Source organism: Sturnus vulgaris, chromosome 9 (assembly GCF_052056855.1).
Source record: "Sturnus vulgaris isolate bStuVul1 chromosome 9, bStuVul1.hap1, whole genome shotgun sequence".
Lineage (NCBI taxonomy): Eukaryota > Metazoa > Chordata > Aves > Passeriformes > Sturnidae > Sturnus > Sturnus vulgaris.
The window spans coordinates 16,459,683-16,475,796 of record NC_142251.1 but is presented as its reverse complement, the minus strand read 5'-3'; the positions used below and the strand labels follow the sequence as shown (position 1 = coordinate 16,475,796).

The 16,114-nt window shown below is 51.6% G+C and overlaps 1 protein-coding gene across 1 annotated transcript; it reads left to right on the top strand.

The window, feature by feature from the left end:
* The first annotated feature begins 611 nt into the window (after positions 1–611).
* BARHL2 (BarH like homeobox 2) lies at positions 612–4,463 on the top strand. The gene is made up of 3 exons (XM_014883317.2): positions 612–1,360; positions 2,764–2,989; positions 3,486–4,463. The coding sequence occupies exons 1-3, from the start codon at positions 784–786 to the stop codon at positions 3,796–3,798; spliced, it is 1,116 nt and encodes a 371-aa protein (XP_014738803.2). The 5' UTR covers positions 612–783; the 3' UTR covers positions 3,799–4,463.
* Positions 4,464–16,114: the final 11,651 nt, after the last annotated feature.

Sequence of the window (16,114 nt, the reverse complement as noted above, 5' to 3'; positions counted from 1 at the left end):
ACTACATGGAGGGAGGGGGGATGTCGGGCTGCGCTTCATAGGAACCTGGAAATTGTAATTACTTACTAAAATAAAACTCGGAGAACTCTAAATCATTCATTATCACCTTTATAATTACTCTTCTAATTATCTTGACACTCCGTTTCATCAGGATTAATACTTCGTCTTGTCGCTGGCACTTCCCATTATTCTGACATTCAGCCGGGGAACCGTCCCGGGAACACCGGATGATACTCTCGGGGGGATCCGATTCGGCGACAGAGGAATCGAGGCCCGACGGGGCGGCGGCGGCGGCGGCGGGGACGGGGACGGGCCCGGGAGGGAGCGGGGGCGCGCTCCCCCCTCCCGCGTCCGTCGCCGCCGCAGATTGGCTGCGGCCCGCGCTGCGTCAGCCCCCTCCCGGCCCTCCGCCAATGGGGGCGGGCAGCGGCGGCGGCAAAAGCCCGGGTTTATAATAAACGGCGGGGGGGCCGCGGCGGCTGTGACGTCACGGGGGGAGTCGCCGCCGCCGAGAGGAGCTCGGTGGGCACGGGCGGGCGCGCCGCAGTGGCCGGTGTCCGCCCCGCTCCGCGCCCGCAACTTCCCGCAACAAAGTTGGTTAGTGGCGAACCGGCCCGGCGGCGATGTGGGGCTCGGCGGGGGCCCCGAGTTAGTGTCGACCGCGCCGCCGGTGCGCGGGTTGGGGTAACCCGGTTCCGCCCCCCCATCCCTTTTCCTCCACCCCCGGTGAGAGACCCCCGCGGCCGCCCAGGGGGATGCGGACGCGGCGCTGAGCGTTTCGCCATGGAGGGGACGAGCGGGTCCAGCTTCGGGATAGATACGATCCTGTCGGGTGGCAGCACCGGCAGCCCCGGAGTCATGAACGGAGATTTTCGCCCCCATGGCGACGGCCGGCCGGCGGATTTTAGGAGCCAGGCCACGCCGTCCCCTTGCTCGGAAATCGACACGGTGGGGACGGCGCCCTCATCGCCTATCTCGGTGAGCATGGAGCACCCTGAGCCGCACCTGGGGGTTGCGGAAAGCCTCCCGCCGCCGCCGCACCACCTCCACCTCGGCCCACACCCGCCGCCGCCGCCGAGTTTGCAGCCGTCGCCCCCGCAGCCACCGCCGCCACAGCTGGGCTCGGCCAGCTCCGGCCCCAGGACTTCCACCTCTTCTTTTTTAATTAAGGACATTTTGGGCGACAGCAAACCGCTAGCGGCGTGTGCACCTTACAGTACCAGCGTCCCCTCTCCACACCACACTCCCAAGCAGGAGGGCAGCGCAGCCCCGGAGAGCTTCAGGCCCAAACTCGAGCAGGAGGACGGTAAAGCCAAGCTCGACAAGCGCGACGACACGCAGGGGGACATCAAATGCCACGGTGAGTACGGCCCGGCCCGGCTCCGCACCGGCTCGGCCGCCGGTACAACTGGGGCCACGGTGCTCGGCCGCGTTGGTGAAACGAAAATGGGGGAGAAAATCTGCGATAGGAGCGCTCTCTCTGCCGGGGCCGCTCAGTGATCCTCGCTACCATGGGGATCAGGTCGGTAGGAAATTAAATTAAATAAAATGGCTTTTTTTTTTTTTCCCCTTAATATCTCTTGGCCTTTCCTCCTTTATTTGGTTGGGTTTTTTTTTTTGTTGTTGTTGTTTTTTTTTAATTTGGCTTCCCCGTTTTTAAGGAAATAGTCCGAGCAGTGGGATCGCATGGGAAATCAGAATATATTTATTTTTAATGCAAATGCACATAAATGATTATCCGGCTTTCTAAGAACCGGCGGCTCAGCTGCAGTTAGTGCATTCAGCCTTTTAATTTTTGCTCATTCGATCTAAAATTAAGACAAAAAAATTCTACTTCCCTAGCAGTTAATACCAAATAAACGGAAAAAAACCCCAACCCAAACCAAGTTACCCAACTTTTAATTAAAAATAAAATAATAATAATAACAACAACAACAACAACTCGGCCCGCGCTCGGCGTAGGGAGATGTGAGGGCTTTGTGCGTTTGGCAAAACCCTCGCGTTTTCCCTGCGCCGGAATAGAAGGTTTATTTTCTCTATCTTCAATTTTTTTTTTTTTTTTTTTCAATTAGGGATTTCATGCTGATAGGGAAGCCCCCACCGTGCGGGGTTCGGAAGTGAAAATAGCTATGTGTGCTTGGGAAGGGGAAAGGAGGACAAGAGTGAGGAAAGGCAAGCAGGGAGAGGAGATATTTTCTCTGCGGTATCGTTGTAGCTGTCCTCCCCGCAGGCAACCCCGTGCAGTCGAGAGGCAGCAGGACAAATTTTCCTAATTTTGCTCAACTGAGCTATTTTCGCCGGGCTCAGAGCGGCGCGGTGTCCGCGAGTGCAGCTCATTTTGAGCTTTTAGCATTAGCATACGAGTGCCCAAACCAGATGTACAGTCTGGTCTGGCCATTTTTGTGTGCATCAACCTCCCCAGTGGGTCAATTAGGGAGATTATTGTTCTTCCTGCGGGGAAGATCAAGGAGCGCCACAAACTGGGGCCCGAGTGGAGCCGGATTGACAGATCGATTTCCCGGCGTTTCGGGCAGGGGGGAGAGAGCGAGAAAATAACGAAAGCCCTGTAGTTGGGAAACGGAGAGTGGGAATCCCGCTGTTCCCCGGACGGGCTCGCCGCCACCACCCCCCGCCATAATTGACCGTTCCCCCCGTGCCCCGGAGAAGTCCCCGGGGAGGGGGCGGCGGGGCCCGGTAACCGGGGCGGGGCGGGGGCCGAGCTGGTGTCTCGCCGGTCCTCACCACTCTTGGGTTCACTCACAGGGACAAAGGAGGAGGGCGATCGAGAGATCAGCAGCAGCCGGGACAGCCCGCCAGTGCGGGCCAAGAAGCCTCGGAAGGCACGAACAGCCTTCTCCGACCATCAGCTCAATCAGCTGGAGCGCAGCTTCGAGCGGCAGAAGTACCTGAGCGTGCAGGACCGCATGGACTTGGCCGCCGCCCTCAACCTCACCGACACCCAGGTCAAAACCTGGTACCAGAACCGGAGGTAAGGCGAGTCCCTTCAGGGCGGCGGCCCAGGGCCTCCCCGGAGAGCCGGGGGCGGGCTTGCGCCTCTGGGTTTCTGCCAGCGGGAGCCCGGGATGGTGCGGGGAGCTCCCGACTGCTGCCCCGCGCCCTCCCCGGCGGTGGGCCGGGGGGTCCGGCCCCTGTCAACGCTGCCGTAATTTTCTGTCTCATTACATACGGTTGCAGCCACCCTAATTCTGTCGCAAACCATTAGTGTCAGTGCGTTGCGAACTAACCGTGTACCGCGGTTATTAATTTGGCCGAAGTCGCCGTATGCATGTGTCAGGGGGTGCGGGGCTCGGAGGGGAAACTGGACAGAGTCGGAAAGATCTCACCGTGTGCGGGCCCGCGGGGACAGTGCGCTCCGTCGGGGCGGCGGTGAGGACGGGCTCGCCGCCCGCGGAGCCCCGTGAAAGCTGTGTGGGTGGGTGCCCCATCGCGGCGCCCGCCCTGCAGCCTCTTGCTCCCCCCGGCAGGACGAAGTGGAAGCGACAGACGGCGGTGGGCCTGGAGCTGCTGGCCGAGGCCGGGAACTACTCAGCGCTGCAGCGGATGTTCCCCTCGCCCTATTTCTATCACCCCAGCCTGCTGGGTAGCATGGACAGCACGACGGCGGCTGCGGCGGCCGCAGCCATGTACAGCAGCATGTACCGGACTCCCCCCGCGCCGCACCCCCAGCTCCAGCGGCCGCTGGTGCCGCGGGTGCTGATCCACGGGCTGGGGCCCGGCGGGCAGCCGGCCCTCAATCCCCTGGCCAACCCCATGCCTGGCACCCCGCACCCCCGGTGAAACGGCACCGCGGTCCCCGCAAAGAGCCCTTCCCCTCCCCGTCCCCAAACAAGCCCCAGCACCGCAGAGGAGGAAGCGAGGGGAAGCCGAGGGGCAGGAGCTTCTGCAGGCAGTCACCGGCCACCGAGGGAGGCGATCAGTCAGAGCAGGGACTCTTGAACCGTGAACCCAGAGCCAAGCCCGTAAGTGAAACGACCACACGCGGGGTAAGGCGGGCAGAGCCGCGGGGCGACCCGCCGACCTCGGCTACTGCGAGGCAGGACTTGGAGCTCGGAGAGAGAGTTACGGAGGGGGTGGAGGAGGAGAGGGAGAGGGAGCCCGAGCCCGAGGCCGCCGGAGAGACTAACGGCTGCGGAGGACAGAGGGAATGAGAGCGCCTCGACCCCCGACCGGCGGAGAAGACCGGGGGAACGGAGAACTTTGCACTGATTTTTCTCATTACCTTTTTTTTTTCTTTTCTTATTGAAAAGTGGCATGCTCCCTAATGCGAACAGAATTGTACAGACCGAGTGCTGAGTGCTATATCATATTTATTATATGTCGTCCAAAAAAGGAGAAAAAAATTCACTTCTATTCGTTAGTTTAAAACGAACAAACGTGGTTCTTCCCTATCCCTTTTCATGTCTTTTTGGATTCAGTAAAATAAATGCTTAGATGACAAAATATAGATTTTTTTTTTGTGACTGAAAAATCACAGGGAAAAAAAAAAAGAAAAAAAATAAACTTTATCTTTTTTAAACAAACACGAAAATTCAAGGTAGCTAATTTCCCCGTGACGAGAACTCAAAAAATTCGGAGTAGAAAAAGTAGATGCCACTTTTTTATTTTGAATATTATATTGAATATATTTTGAATTTTAGGTTAATTGTTTCTTAACAGGCTCTGTTTTTCCCTATCTGTATTTTAAAGGAAAATCAAATCCCCCGCAGGTGTCGAGCCCCTTGCTGTTATTTTAAGCACCTGGGCAGGGCGGTAGCGGGTAGTGGCTCTGGCCCCTTGGGGGCGGGTGCAACGGGGCTGTGCAGAGCTCGGGGCCGTGGCCCCGGCCCGGTAGCTGTCTCCGCACGGAGCTGGGACACGCACTGAGAGCCGGCGGTCGGGGTGAGTAACAAGGGGAAACAGGCAATGAGGGCGGAGGGGTCCCGGCGGACACGGAGCTCCCGAGCCCCACTGGCCTTTGAACTTTATTGCTGTGTGTGCCCGTTTCCCCCCCGCCCATTCCTTCCCCTGGCAGCTTCCCTGCCGAGTGCCTCCCTTCCCCATGCCGGCGTGGGCCGCCCGGCCGTCCCGCGGGGGCACAGGGGGCGCGGGTCGGGACCGGGGGCTGTGACCCTCCTCTGGACTCCGGGGACGGGTTTGTCCCCAGCCTTTAGAGGTGAACACCCCCCTGCGAAATTAGAAAGTTATACAGCAATTACCTATAAAACATTCATAAAGTCCCATATTATCCTCTCCTCTGAGAGTTTGGCGCTTTTTTTTTTTTTTTTTCCTCTCTCTCTCTATTTTTGCTCGTGGGGCCCCTTTCTTTTAAGATAGAAGGGGAAAAAAACGAAAAAAGGAAAAGAGAAGCCTCCGGGCACGTTTATTTGGGCTTTGCTAATTAGCGAGCGGCTTGCTGATTTCTGTGCTAATAAATTCGCGTTAAAACCATATTGACCTTTGCCTTGATCTAACAAAAGGGGAGCCGGTCGGGAACGCCCACTTCGGTTTTTGCCCGTGTTGCGGCGGCTACTGAGTATTCCCCCGCGCCTTCGCCCCCAAATACCCCCCACTGGAACCAACCGGAAGCAGGTCCCTGAGTGGCCAGAGCTGTCCGTCTGTCCCGCATCGCCGCCGAGGTTTTCCCGGGAAACCCATCCTATGCGGGCTGGGGAAGGAGGTAGGACATTTCGACTCATTAGGGCCTTTTCCTCAGTCTAAGCAACAAATCTTTACGAAAGGAGGAAATCCACCTGGAAAAGCTAGTCCCAGGTCGTTGTTCTCGATGGCTCGGTTTTGACTGCATAAACTCGCTGAAAAGTAGTGAGAACAAGGAAGGAAAGTTCATGCAAAATAGATGAGTGGCCCCCTCACGAGCATGACCTGCCGCGGGGTGCCCACCAGGACAGGGAGCTTTTAGTGCTTTGGGAACGGCAGAAAACAAGAGCGAGATGAGTGAGGCGGGGCTGAGGAGCTGCCGGTGCCGTGTAGGATGGTGTCTAAATCAGGGGTGCAGGAGGAGGGGGGCGAGGTGCCGCAACCTCTCCTGAAACGTATTTCCCGACCCAACTGAAAAGTGCGTGTAAACGTGAGGAGGTTTGGGGCAAGAATCGCTCTCTTTCACTCTTCTTTTCCCCGTGTGGGAAGCGGGGTTGCAAACCGAAGTTCTTCGTTTGTCTTCGCTCGCGCCGGGATAGAGCCGACTCAAGGTCAGGCTCCCCAGAAATTGCTCGGCCGGGTCGCCTGGCTGTAACCTTGTCGGAGTAGGCTTCGTTATTTCTGTCAAAGCCCTGGCACTCGGGCCCGCATCACAGCGCGCTGCGGCAGGACAAAGAGCCGGGCGCCCGGCCGGGACGCGTGGGTCTGCCTGCCGCCGCCCGGGAACGGCACGGCGCGGGGCCAGGCACCGCTCGCGGCTCGGCTTGGCTGCGCTGCCTTCCTGGCAGCGCCACTCGGGTTTTCCCCTTTCAGTTCCCGGACAGCTGCTTTCGCCGTGACCGCCCCACACTGCTGAATTGCCTCAGTCTCGGTCTCTCTCCAGCCTTTGCCCCTGCCTGGGCCAGGACCTGCTCTCGGCCCTGGAAGTGGTTGTGAACAAACAACCAAACTCATCTGTTGCCAGACTAACGGGACTCTCAGCCTTAAACAGCGGGAAATACCGGTACCCGCTGGAAAAGACCTGTGTGTCGGTGCGCTGAGCATGGAAACGGCCCGTGAGGCTGTAGCAGGGCTGTCGGTACGCGAGGGACTGCGGCAGCCTGCGGGGTGGTCGGGAGTGAGTGCTCTCCCCGTGCCGGACAGTGGCCCGCAAGGAGCGGGGCGACTCCGGTCCCTCCAGCCGCGGGGCCACCCGCGCCACTCCGGGCGGCTGCGGCCCCGCCCGCCCTCAGCACCACGGACAGCTCCGGGACGCGCGGGCGAGCCCGGCCCGCCCCGCGGGAGAGCCCGGCCCTGGGATGGCGGGCGGGCGGCGCGGTAGTCTCCCTCCCCTCCTCCAGGGCTTCGCAGCCACCTTCCTCTGCCGTTGCCGGCGGGCGATGGCGAAGATCAAGGAGCCTGGCACAGCCTCCTGCTGCCGAAGCGCTGCCTGGCTCGCCTCCCCGCCACCCAGCACCTGGGGGAGAGTCCCTGTCATAGCTCGGGCCTGGCCCGTCGGCCCTGAGCGCGGGCTGCGTCCCGAAAGCTTTGTGCCGGGTGTTTGAGCTTTGCTCGCGCACCGACAGACAGGTTTAAAAACGAGACAGGGCCACTTCCCTTCTCCTGTGTCATGTCGCTCCGGATTGACACAGGCGCGTCCGCCGTGGGACCCAGGAGACCCTTTGGACACCCTGTGCTCCGTTCCCCTTTAGTTTGTTTCTTCTGGGCCGTGCTATGTGTTTTGCAAGTGGGCACGGCACAGGAGGCTCCTTCGAGGAACCCCTGCTACACTTAGACAGGTTTCGGTGGCCCGTTGAGCTCCGGCAGCAGAGCCGCGGGCAGGCTGCACCGCTGCCCTTGGCTGATGGGCTCTCTTGCGGGATGCAGCAGCAGGATCATGTTTAATTGCTTCACCCTCCCGGGAGATTAGCTTGGCCATCGTTAGAGCAGAAAGCGAGAATGGCGACTCCGCTGGGCTGGGGTGTGGGAACGAGCATTGCCTGTGCCGCTCCGAGGGTGCCAGCCCTGGCGCCGCTGTGGCAGCTGGGTGCTCCGGAGCTTAATCCTCTTTCCCAGCCGGGCCAGCGAGTCCGGCTCAGCCACTGGGAGCCAGTCAGCAGCGCCGAGCGCAATCCCCTGCCGTGCCGGTTGCCCCGGTTGCGTTTAACGCACTGCCCGTATGTAACGCTGTATTGGCATTCCGGGACTTGGCTATCACTCCTGCAGGTTTTAGTGTTTCTTGTGAGAGTGGGTTTTTAACTTTTGTTATTTTCTGCCTTTCCAGAGCTTACCTTCCTCCAAATTTACGCCACGTTTCTGTGGAAATGCGTTTACTGATGTTCTAAGTCACTCAAAGCCCTTATTGCAGCCCACTGGAAAACCTCGGAAGCCTAGGACATGGAGTGAGTGCAGCTAGGCTGAACTCACCTGTGGAAAGAGCAAAAGCCTTCATAACGCTGGAAATATTCTCAGGCCAGAGGTGGCGAGCATGGGCGGTGAATAACCGTTTCAGGTGGAAATTTACACGCTTTCCCCCTCCTCTGTTCTGTTTTGCTGCTAAGCCCACGTTTCCCTCCGGTGATACCGCCGGGTTTCTACCCCAGCAGCCGGTTTGTCGGGGAGCTCCGTTTGCAAGAAAACGGGGGTACAGGGAACTTGGCCTATTGAGGTGGCCCTGTGCCTTTGTTCCGTGGGAGAAACAGCCTGCTCTGTTTCCGCGATAGCATCGAAATAACCCCTGCGGTCCCTGGAGGAGCACAGCTGATAGGGACGGAGACCCATCGGGACTGGCGGAGGGCGGACGGGAGGCCCCCAAAGGCGCGGTTTCCCCGTGGCCCCGTTACAGGAAAAATCCCCGAACTTCTTTCGTCCCTTGGGCTGCTCCAGCCGTTCAAGGGCCGTGGGGCAGCCGGAGCCCGTGCCTGCCTCTGCGTGTTTCCAGCAGGAGAACAGGTCCAGCCAAGCGCCCATCGCATTAAAACTGCCTTTCCATATTCATATGCCCTATTTTTCACAAGTCGCTTCTATTAATGGAAGCGCACAAACGCCGATCCTTAAAATTTGCGGATTTCAAAGGAACCCAAGCGAGGCGCTTTGCGCTGGCAGCGATGGATACGGGGCGCGACGGGACCCCCGGGGCTCCCCGGCACCGCCGCGCTCGGCCGGGGGCACAGCCGCAGGTGCCGCCGCGGCGGCCCCGGGCGCCCCCGCCGCTGCACCGACCGGGCTCTGCCCCTCGGCACCGGCGCTCTTCTCCCTTCCCAACCGGGCACAACAAAGTTGTCCGTGACTGTCTTGTTCCCTCATCTCTGAGAGCCCATGTAGGGCGCTTTAATTGCCACATTTTCAAACCGAGGTAATGGTGGGGATGTCTTAGTAATTACCTTAATGAGATAACACCTTTTCTTCCCTGAACCTACTCATTATCACACTTCTTGTTCAAATTCCAACTACAAAGAGCTATACTTGTAAAAAAAAAAAAAAAAAAAAAAAAAAAGAGAAGATGGGGAGAGACCTCTGAAATTTGTTGGAGGTCTTGTTCCCTTAAAACAAGCACCTTCCATGGATCTTCAGTATATGAACAGAGAACTGTTCCTAGTTCTGGGAAAGGTTGGCTAGAAGTAAACTAAACATCTGGGGTACCCCTTAATTATTCTTGGTTGGTGTCTTTAGTTTGACCTGTAGGGATGCAAGGGTGTCAAAGTGATGAATTTTAAGATGTTGGGCTGTGAAGACGTGCAGCTGCAAGACTGATGGGTTTAGGAAGGGAATGGTAACAAGGTTAGCTGCATGTGAAGTGTGAATTGAGATTTTTGCAAAGAGACTGTGATTGCAGATGGGTATAATGTTGTACCCTTGCATGAAATCTTACTATTATTGTATAATGGTCAGACAGAGTGTGAAATGACTTATTACTTTACTTTTATTCTTTAATGAAGTTGGGTAAGGAAGGAGAACTACCAGGAAATCGATAGTGGTGGTGCACAAAAACTGTATGACAGGTGCTGATACATTAAATATTTATTTAGCTTTTTGTCACAAACTCCCTCCCAGTTTTCTGCTATTTCAGAAAGCAAACAAAAATACAAGTAGTGGATCTAGATAGTAAAGAAGATGTGCAGAATGAGAGTGATATTTCTTTTTCATTTTCCCTTTCTACAGTATATGTGAAGTGGGTATTTCTCTGTGGCAGCACAGTGTATACATCATCTATGTAAAATACGAGACAGAGATACCTAGATTAAGGCTGTGCTAACACAGTTTCTAGGTAGGTTACCAGATGTTTGACATGTATCTCTCTCCTAAAATTGCAGCAGGCATGTAGAGATTTGTACACGGTTACACTTCTGTGTAAATTCAAATGGCCTTTCCTCCAGCTTGACATGCTTGTGCAAATATCTCTCACTTTTTTCCATATCAAGCACAGGTGTCCTCATGGGTAGTATCATTCTAAAAACATGTAGGACAACATCTACCTCTGAATTTGCACAGCAGCACGTAGGTACATCTGGGGTGGGTGGGCAGCTTAGCCAACACCTAATGACTTGTTTCCCACGTGGTTAGGGTAAAACACCTATTGCCAGAATTTGGTTCAATTGTTCAACTGCTCTGGTCTTGATGAATATGGAGTGAGAAAAAGAACTGGAGCTGCTCCCTCAGGATTATGTCCTTAAAAAGAGAATTTCCCAGGTAACCAACCTCAGGATGCCACCACTGAGAACAGTTTGGCAAATCTTGTGCTTAGTGGGTTGTCTCAGAGAGCAGCTTCATCTCACTGTTTGAATATACGTGGTAGAGGTGCAGCTTCTTGTATGCCTTGCCCTCTGGAAGGATGCAGCCCATGGCTCAGAGTTTCTCAACCAGCAGCTCTCCTGCATTTCTCTCCCCAGTCCTTGTCCCCAGATTCAGCACAATCCTTTGCTGACAGTCTGTCTGTGAGTTTTTGCCCTGTATTGTCTATGGCACTGTTACATTTTAATCTGAGGTCAGGAAGAGCAGGTAAAATGAAGCAAGCATGGGAATAATTGCATACCTCTTCTGCATTAGCATATGGGGTAATAATGCTGGCAGAATTGTGTGAAACACAAAATACATCTGAGGGCTCATCTTTGTCCTTATGACAGTTTTTAAGATTTCCTTCTCAGATTCTTCCCTCAATATCTGAACAAGTATAGTGTTTCAGGCTTGAAGCTTGTTTCTCTTGAATTACACTTCATTGTAGGGCTTGTTTAAAGCAGAACTTGATGCAACACTGGCCATGGAAGTGGCAAAAATGCACTGAGGGGCACCAACTATCCCCTGACACAAAAGGACCTGCCTGTCAGGTTTATAGCTCAATAGCCTAGCAGGAATGTTGTAGCTTTAAATACTTTGGTTTCATTATGTGAAGATCTAACAAGAAGAATTACAGAAAGTTTTAAGGACTGCCTGGTAAAAATGATGAAACAGTCCCTGAGAACATAGAAGGTTTGGATGTTATAGCAGACACTGCTACCCCAGCACTGTAAAAGGAACAGGCAGCTTCCCTTCAACGAGCACTCTAAAGCAGGAAAGAGCAATATGGAAAATGAAGGCTGTCAAAAAAGCCTGCTCTGGGGATTTGCCACTGGTAATTTGGCTGGATCCTGTGGGTTCAAGTACCATCACTGTCGCTGTACCAAAATAATGTACCTTTTATGGACTAGAAATTCTGAAATAAGTTTGGATTAGTATTTCTTCAGAAGCACGATGGGGTTTGTGGAAAAAGCAGCAAAGGACGTGTCTCCAATGGAGCCCCAGTATAGGCAGTGACAGCTCATCACCTATTATATCACGTGAGTCTGAAAACTAGTGAGTTTTCTGCCTGAAAAGGGGGAGGCAAGGTAAGCACACTGGCAATTTTTCATTTATTTCATTCTTCAGCAGTCTTTTTCCCCCCTTTACTTTTCTCCCTTTCTCCTTTCCCTCTTTCTGTTCCCTTCTCTCTCCTCCTCAGTCTGCTTTGCCAAGCATTCGGCAGCATGCCTTGGGAATCCTGCTCACCTTTCCTGGCCACTGGTGGTGGCCACGGGCAGCCTACCTTAACCAGCACATTGGTGTATGGCTCAGGCAATGCAGCACAAAGTGTGTGTAGCAAAGCTGTGCCTCTTCCATGGAGACTAAGCTCATTACAGTACAGTACTCTAAAGCATGCTTAACCTCCCCAGTCTTGGGTGTTGTATCCCAAATCTACTGCAGAGCATGGACACCCCAATTAGCACTTACAATGCACTGTTGACATTTCTCTGGGCCAGCCCAACAGGAATAATTAGATGTGATATCTAACACAAAGTCATTTTTTTTCCCAGCAGAGGGTACACCGCAAAATGAAAGCAACATCTACTGCAACAGCACTTGGCCAGATTTGGCTTTTACACACAGTGTTATGTCTGCAGTGCAACTCAGCTGGCTTCTCCAGCCATACACTGCCTGTGCCCTGCCTGACTGCTGTCAGCCTGACCTGCTGGGATTAGTGCTGGGCCTAAAGCTCTGGATGGGCTGCACAAGAAAGCTGTCTTACACAGCACAGGCTCAGGAAAGCTGCTGTACACACCCTATAGGAATCTTTCCATTAGGAGATGCAGCATGTGTGGAAACTTGCTCAGCATAAGATCTTCTCACGCTGGAAATGTTGGCAGGTGACTCTGAGGCTGGTCCCACTTTAGTTTCAAGCTCCCATCCCACTGCACACCAGTGGAAAGGCTGGGTTAGGGACTAGGCCAAATGTTACTGACTGAACATTGCTCTTGGCAGTGGTTTGCAGAATAGCAGTGGTAGGATTGTGTTATCATACATCCCATAGCAGAAAGCCAGAAATCCCATGGAAAAATATATGTGACTGTAAATAGGAAAGAACTCTCTGCTGCAATGCAGCAGGCTGTCCTCTGACACTGCTAATTGCAGTAACACATTGAAAATACAAGTGTATGTAGTGACTATTCCTACTAGGGTTTGCTACCATTGCTTGCCTACTTTCATGCATTGTAAACAGAAACTTGGGAAGAACTTGGCAGAGTGAAGAGGATATAAAAATGATAATTTTTCATGTAATAGAGATCACATAGAGATTTCCTTTGTAGTTCACAGCATTTCCATTCCAAGATGCTTGGAGAATTGAAGCATACAAATAGAGAAAATCTGCTAAGTGTTGTCAGGTATTATTTATGTATTATTATTTTTGTTGGAAAAGACATGTAAATATAAAGAATTAGAAAATAGAGCTACTAAAATAAATTATAGTGGAACCCACAATAAATCTAACATGAGAATAAAAGTATAATGAGAACATATTTTCTTCAGCATAAATACAAATCCTGTCTGCATGCTAAAGCCCTATTAATTGGATACTTACTACAGGAATAAATCTTTAAATGTGTAAAAAAAATCTTTCTGCTCTGTGATGAAATATAAATATCACCAGATCTATTAAAGAAAAAATTCTGCTAAATGACTACTTCTCTTACATACTAATTTATGCTTATGCTGCATCTGAAAGAACTCATCCTGATGTGAATATCAGCTAAATGAATGAAGCTGTAAAAGAAAAAAGGTTTAATGTGCATGACGAGAAGTTGCTCATATCGAGCACGGCAGGTTTCAATGAAGTTTTATATTATGAAGTAGAGAAAAGGTGATAGTCTCTTAAGAGACATAATACTTATCCCATGAGTGACATAATAGTTCATAACTCACCAGAGAACAAGGCTCAAGTGAGTCATATATATTTTATGGCACAATTGGGATTAATACTGTACTTCAGAAAGGAATGCATAACCTATTCTATTTATATGGAGAGGTGGTTTAAAATTCACCCTCTACTCTCAGCCTTTCTCCTACCCTTTGGGATCAACGTACAAGACAGGGACTTGAAAAGAATGGGTGAGGATGTTGGGTGAGAAACAGATAATGTATCAAGGGGCTGCTACAGCATTGTCATTTGCCAGGAGCTGCCCTGGAATGGCATTTGAAAATGCTGATTTTCTAGTGACAGCTGCCCAGAGGCCCAGACTGAGGCTAGCCCTGAACAGCTGCACTGTAGGGTCTTTTATTGGCTGAACTTGGTGTTTTGGTGGGAAGGCAGGAGATGCTGGCTTCAGTCTCTGCTTGCAGCCTCCATAGTGGAATTCAGTTGCCCCAAATTTCTTCTGCAATGTCGCTGGTTTGCTACTGTCCTCATCAGGGTGCATTTGTCAGGATGCAGTGCAGGGAAAGGGGCATCCTAGGGGGATGGTCATCTCACTCTTGCCTGTCAAAAAGTGCAACTCTTTGATATATGTGCTCCTTTTCTATGTCACAAATGGGTGTGTTTAACACCACAATAAATGTGGTGTTAAAGTCTTGTTTCGGGAAAATCTCACGTTTCACTCCATTGAAGGCCTGCTGTCTTTTGGATGGTTTTCTGAAATGTGGCCTAGAGCAGAAGTTTAAAACACAAGTTTGTTGTGTTCTAAAGAAAAAGTGTATCTTAAATTGTATTTAAAGAGCAGGGGCATAATTATCCTCATCATCAAAATCTCTGGGGAAAATAAACTGCTGAAGTTCTGGAGGCAGCATGTGGTAGTTTGGAAAAATTCCTTTACCTGGGCTTGGAGATGATAGTGGAAATCAAGGTGTCACTGGGAACCAAGCTGCCTGTGCCCCAGACAACTCTTAGTGTTTCTGACAAGACCTCACTTATGCTCCTTCCATGCCAAGGTCAACTTCTGGTGAGTGGTCTCACCTATAAGATATTAAGATAAGCCAGCCAAGGACAAGAGATTTAACCAGAAAACTAATTTTGTCCTCCCTGTTTGTGAAGAGATTTTTTCCAGGCAGAGTGAGATAGAACAGGATGAAGTATCTAAGTGCTGGAAGGACGGAAGGATGTAATTTGGGACAACATTCCAGAGATGCATAGGGAGGTTTGGCTGGAGAAGGGTTTGCTGTCAGCAGTCTCTTGTTGCTGAGGAGCTCTGGTCTAGCTGGGAGGATCAAGCCAGGCTTGCGGTGTGGGGCTGTGCTGGCAAGATGTGTGTCAGGGCAAAATGAGCTGAAATGGGGAGCCCTGCCGCCTCCACAGATCCATCAGGCCCATAGAGAAATCCAGGGCTCCTCATGTGGTGTGTCATGTTTGTTTCCATGGGGGTTTGTCCCTGTATTTTTAATCTGCTGGTTACCCATACTGCCTGTCTGCCTGCAAAAAAGGCTGGAGTGTACAAGCATGTCTGAGGCAGCCCAAGGTGGGCTCCTGGCACCTGTGGTGGAGAGAGCTGGAAAACAGCAGCAGCACTTCTGGGACATGGGAAAACAGTTTGAGGGGATCTGATACTCCTCCAGTGTTCTCTCTTTGGTTTTCCTCCCTTCTTTATGTAACAAAGGGCTTGGGATTGGCCTCCAGGTTCCCCAGGACTGCATTTTTATTTTCTTGATGAGGTCATAGCAGAAGCTGTAAGGTGTTACCTGCCTTGTTGCAAAGATGTCAGTGAACAAATGACTCCTGCCTTCCACTACTTCTGGGGAGGAGCACGGGCACCCAAAGAGTTGGGTTTGCCCTCAGCACTGTGGGCCTTCCTTTGCCCTTGAGATGCCAGCTTGTACAGATGTATAGATCAGAAAGACAGTTAAATTTACTGCTTTTGATGGGGGCTCAAAAGGTCTCATTGCCTCTTTTACTACTCTCACTTTTACATAAATAATGGACTCAGCCATATAAATATTGGCATTTTTGAGGCATCTCTTTCTTTGCTAGCTCTCCTGGCAAAGTACAGGGAGTTTGTGAGCTTTTCAAAATTAGCATGGAGGGGCTGATTCACTAGAATTTGAATCTCTTGTGCAATTTTACAGTAGCAGCAGTAGGTCTTAAAAGGAACTTAAAAAATATTTCCTCTATGATCCTGCACACAAACAATAGTAAAAATATTTCAAAGGGCTGTCTTTGTTTGAGCTACCAGTATTGGAGGGGGATCTTTTGTATTAAACTACTACTGTGTGTATAATAGCGATATGCTTAAATGATACATAAGCACCATTTTCCAAGTACTCTTAGCAGAAAGCATTTTATACCACATGGTTGTTTTATTGTGCACATTACTGTGATTGTTACAAACCCATGCCAATGAATGACAAATTTACATACACGTCATGTCAGCCGGCAATATTTTGCAGCCTTAATTGCTTTAGCTTCAGGCATTCTGTGTCGAAATAGAGTGTTTTACGTCCTGCAAGTTGCTCTGTTTCTTTGCAACAGTTAAATTATTCTGTAATTTGCCTGTTTTCCTTCTAATGCATTGTCCATTAAGTCACTTAATAATTTATGATGTAAAAATGCATGATGCAGCCTTAAACAGCATTTAAAACTATCTTGAGGTGTTTCAGTTTTTATGGCAGACAGGCTGAAAATCTTGAAACGCATTTGTTCATAACATTTTTCTGATAGTTTTTGCCTGCTGTAAGAACAACTTTATCCATATTTATCTGGTCAAGT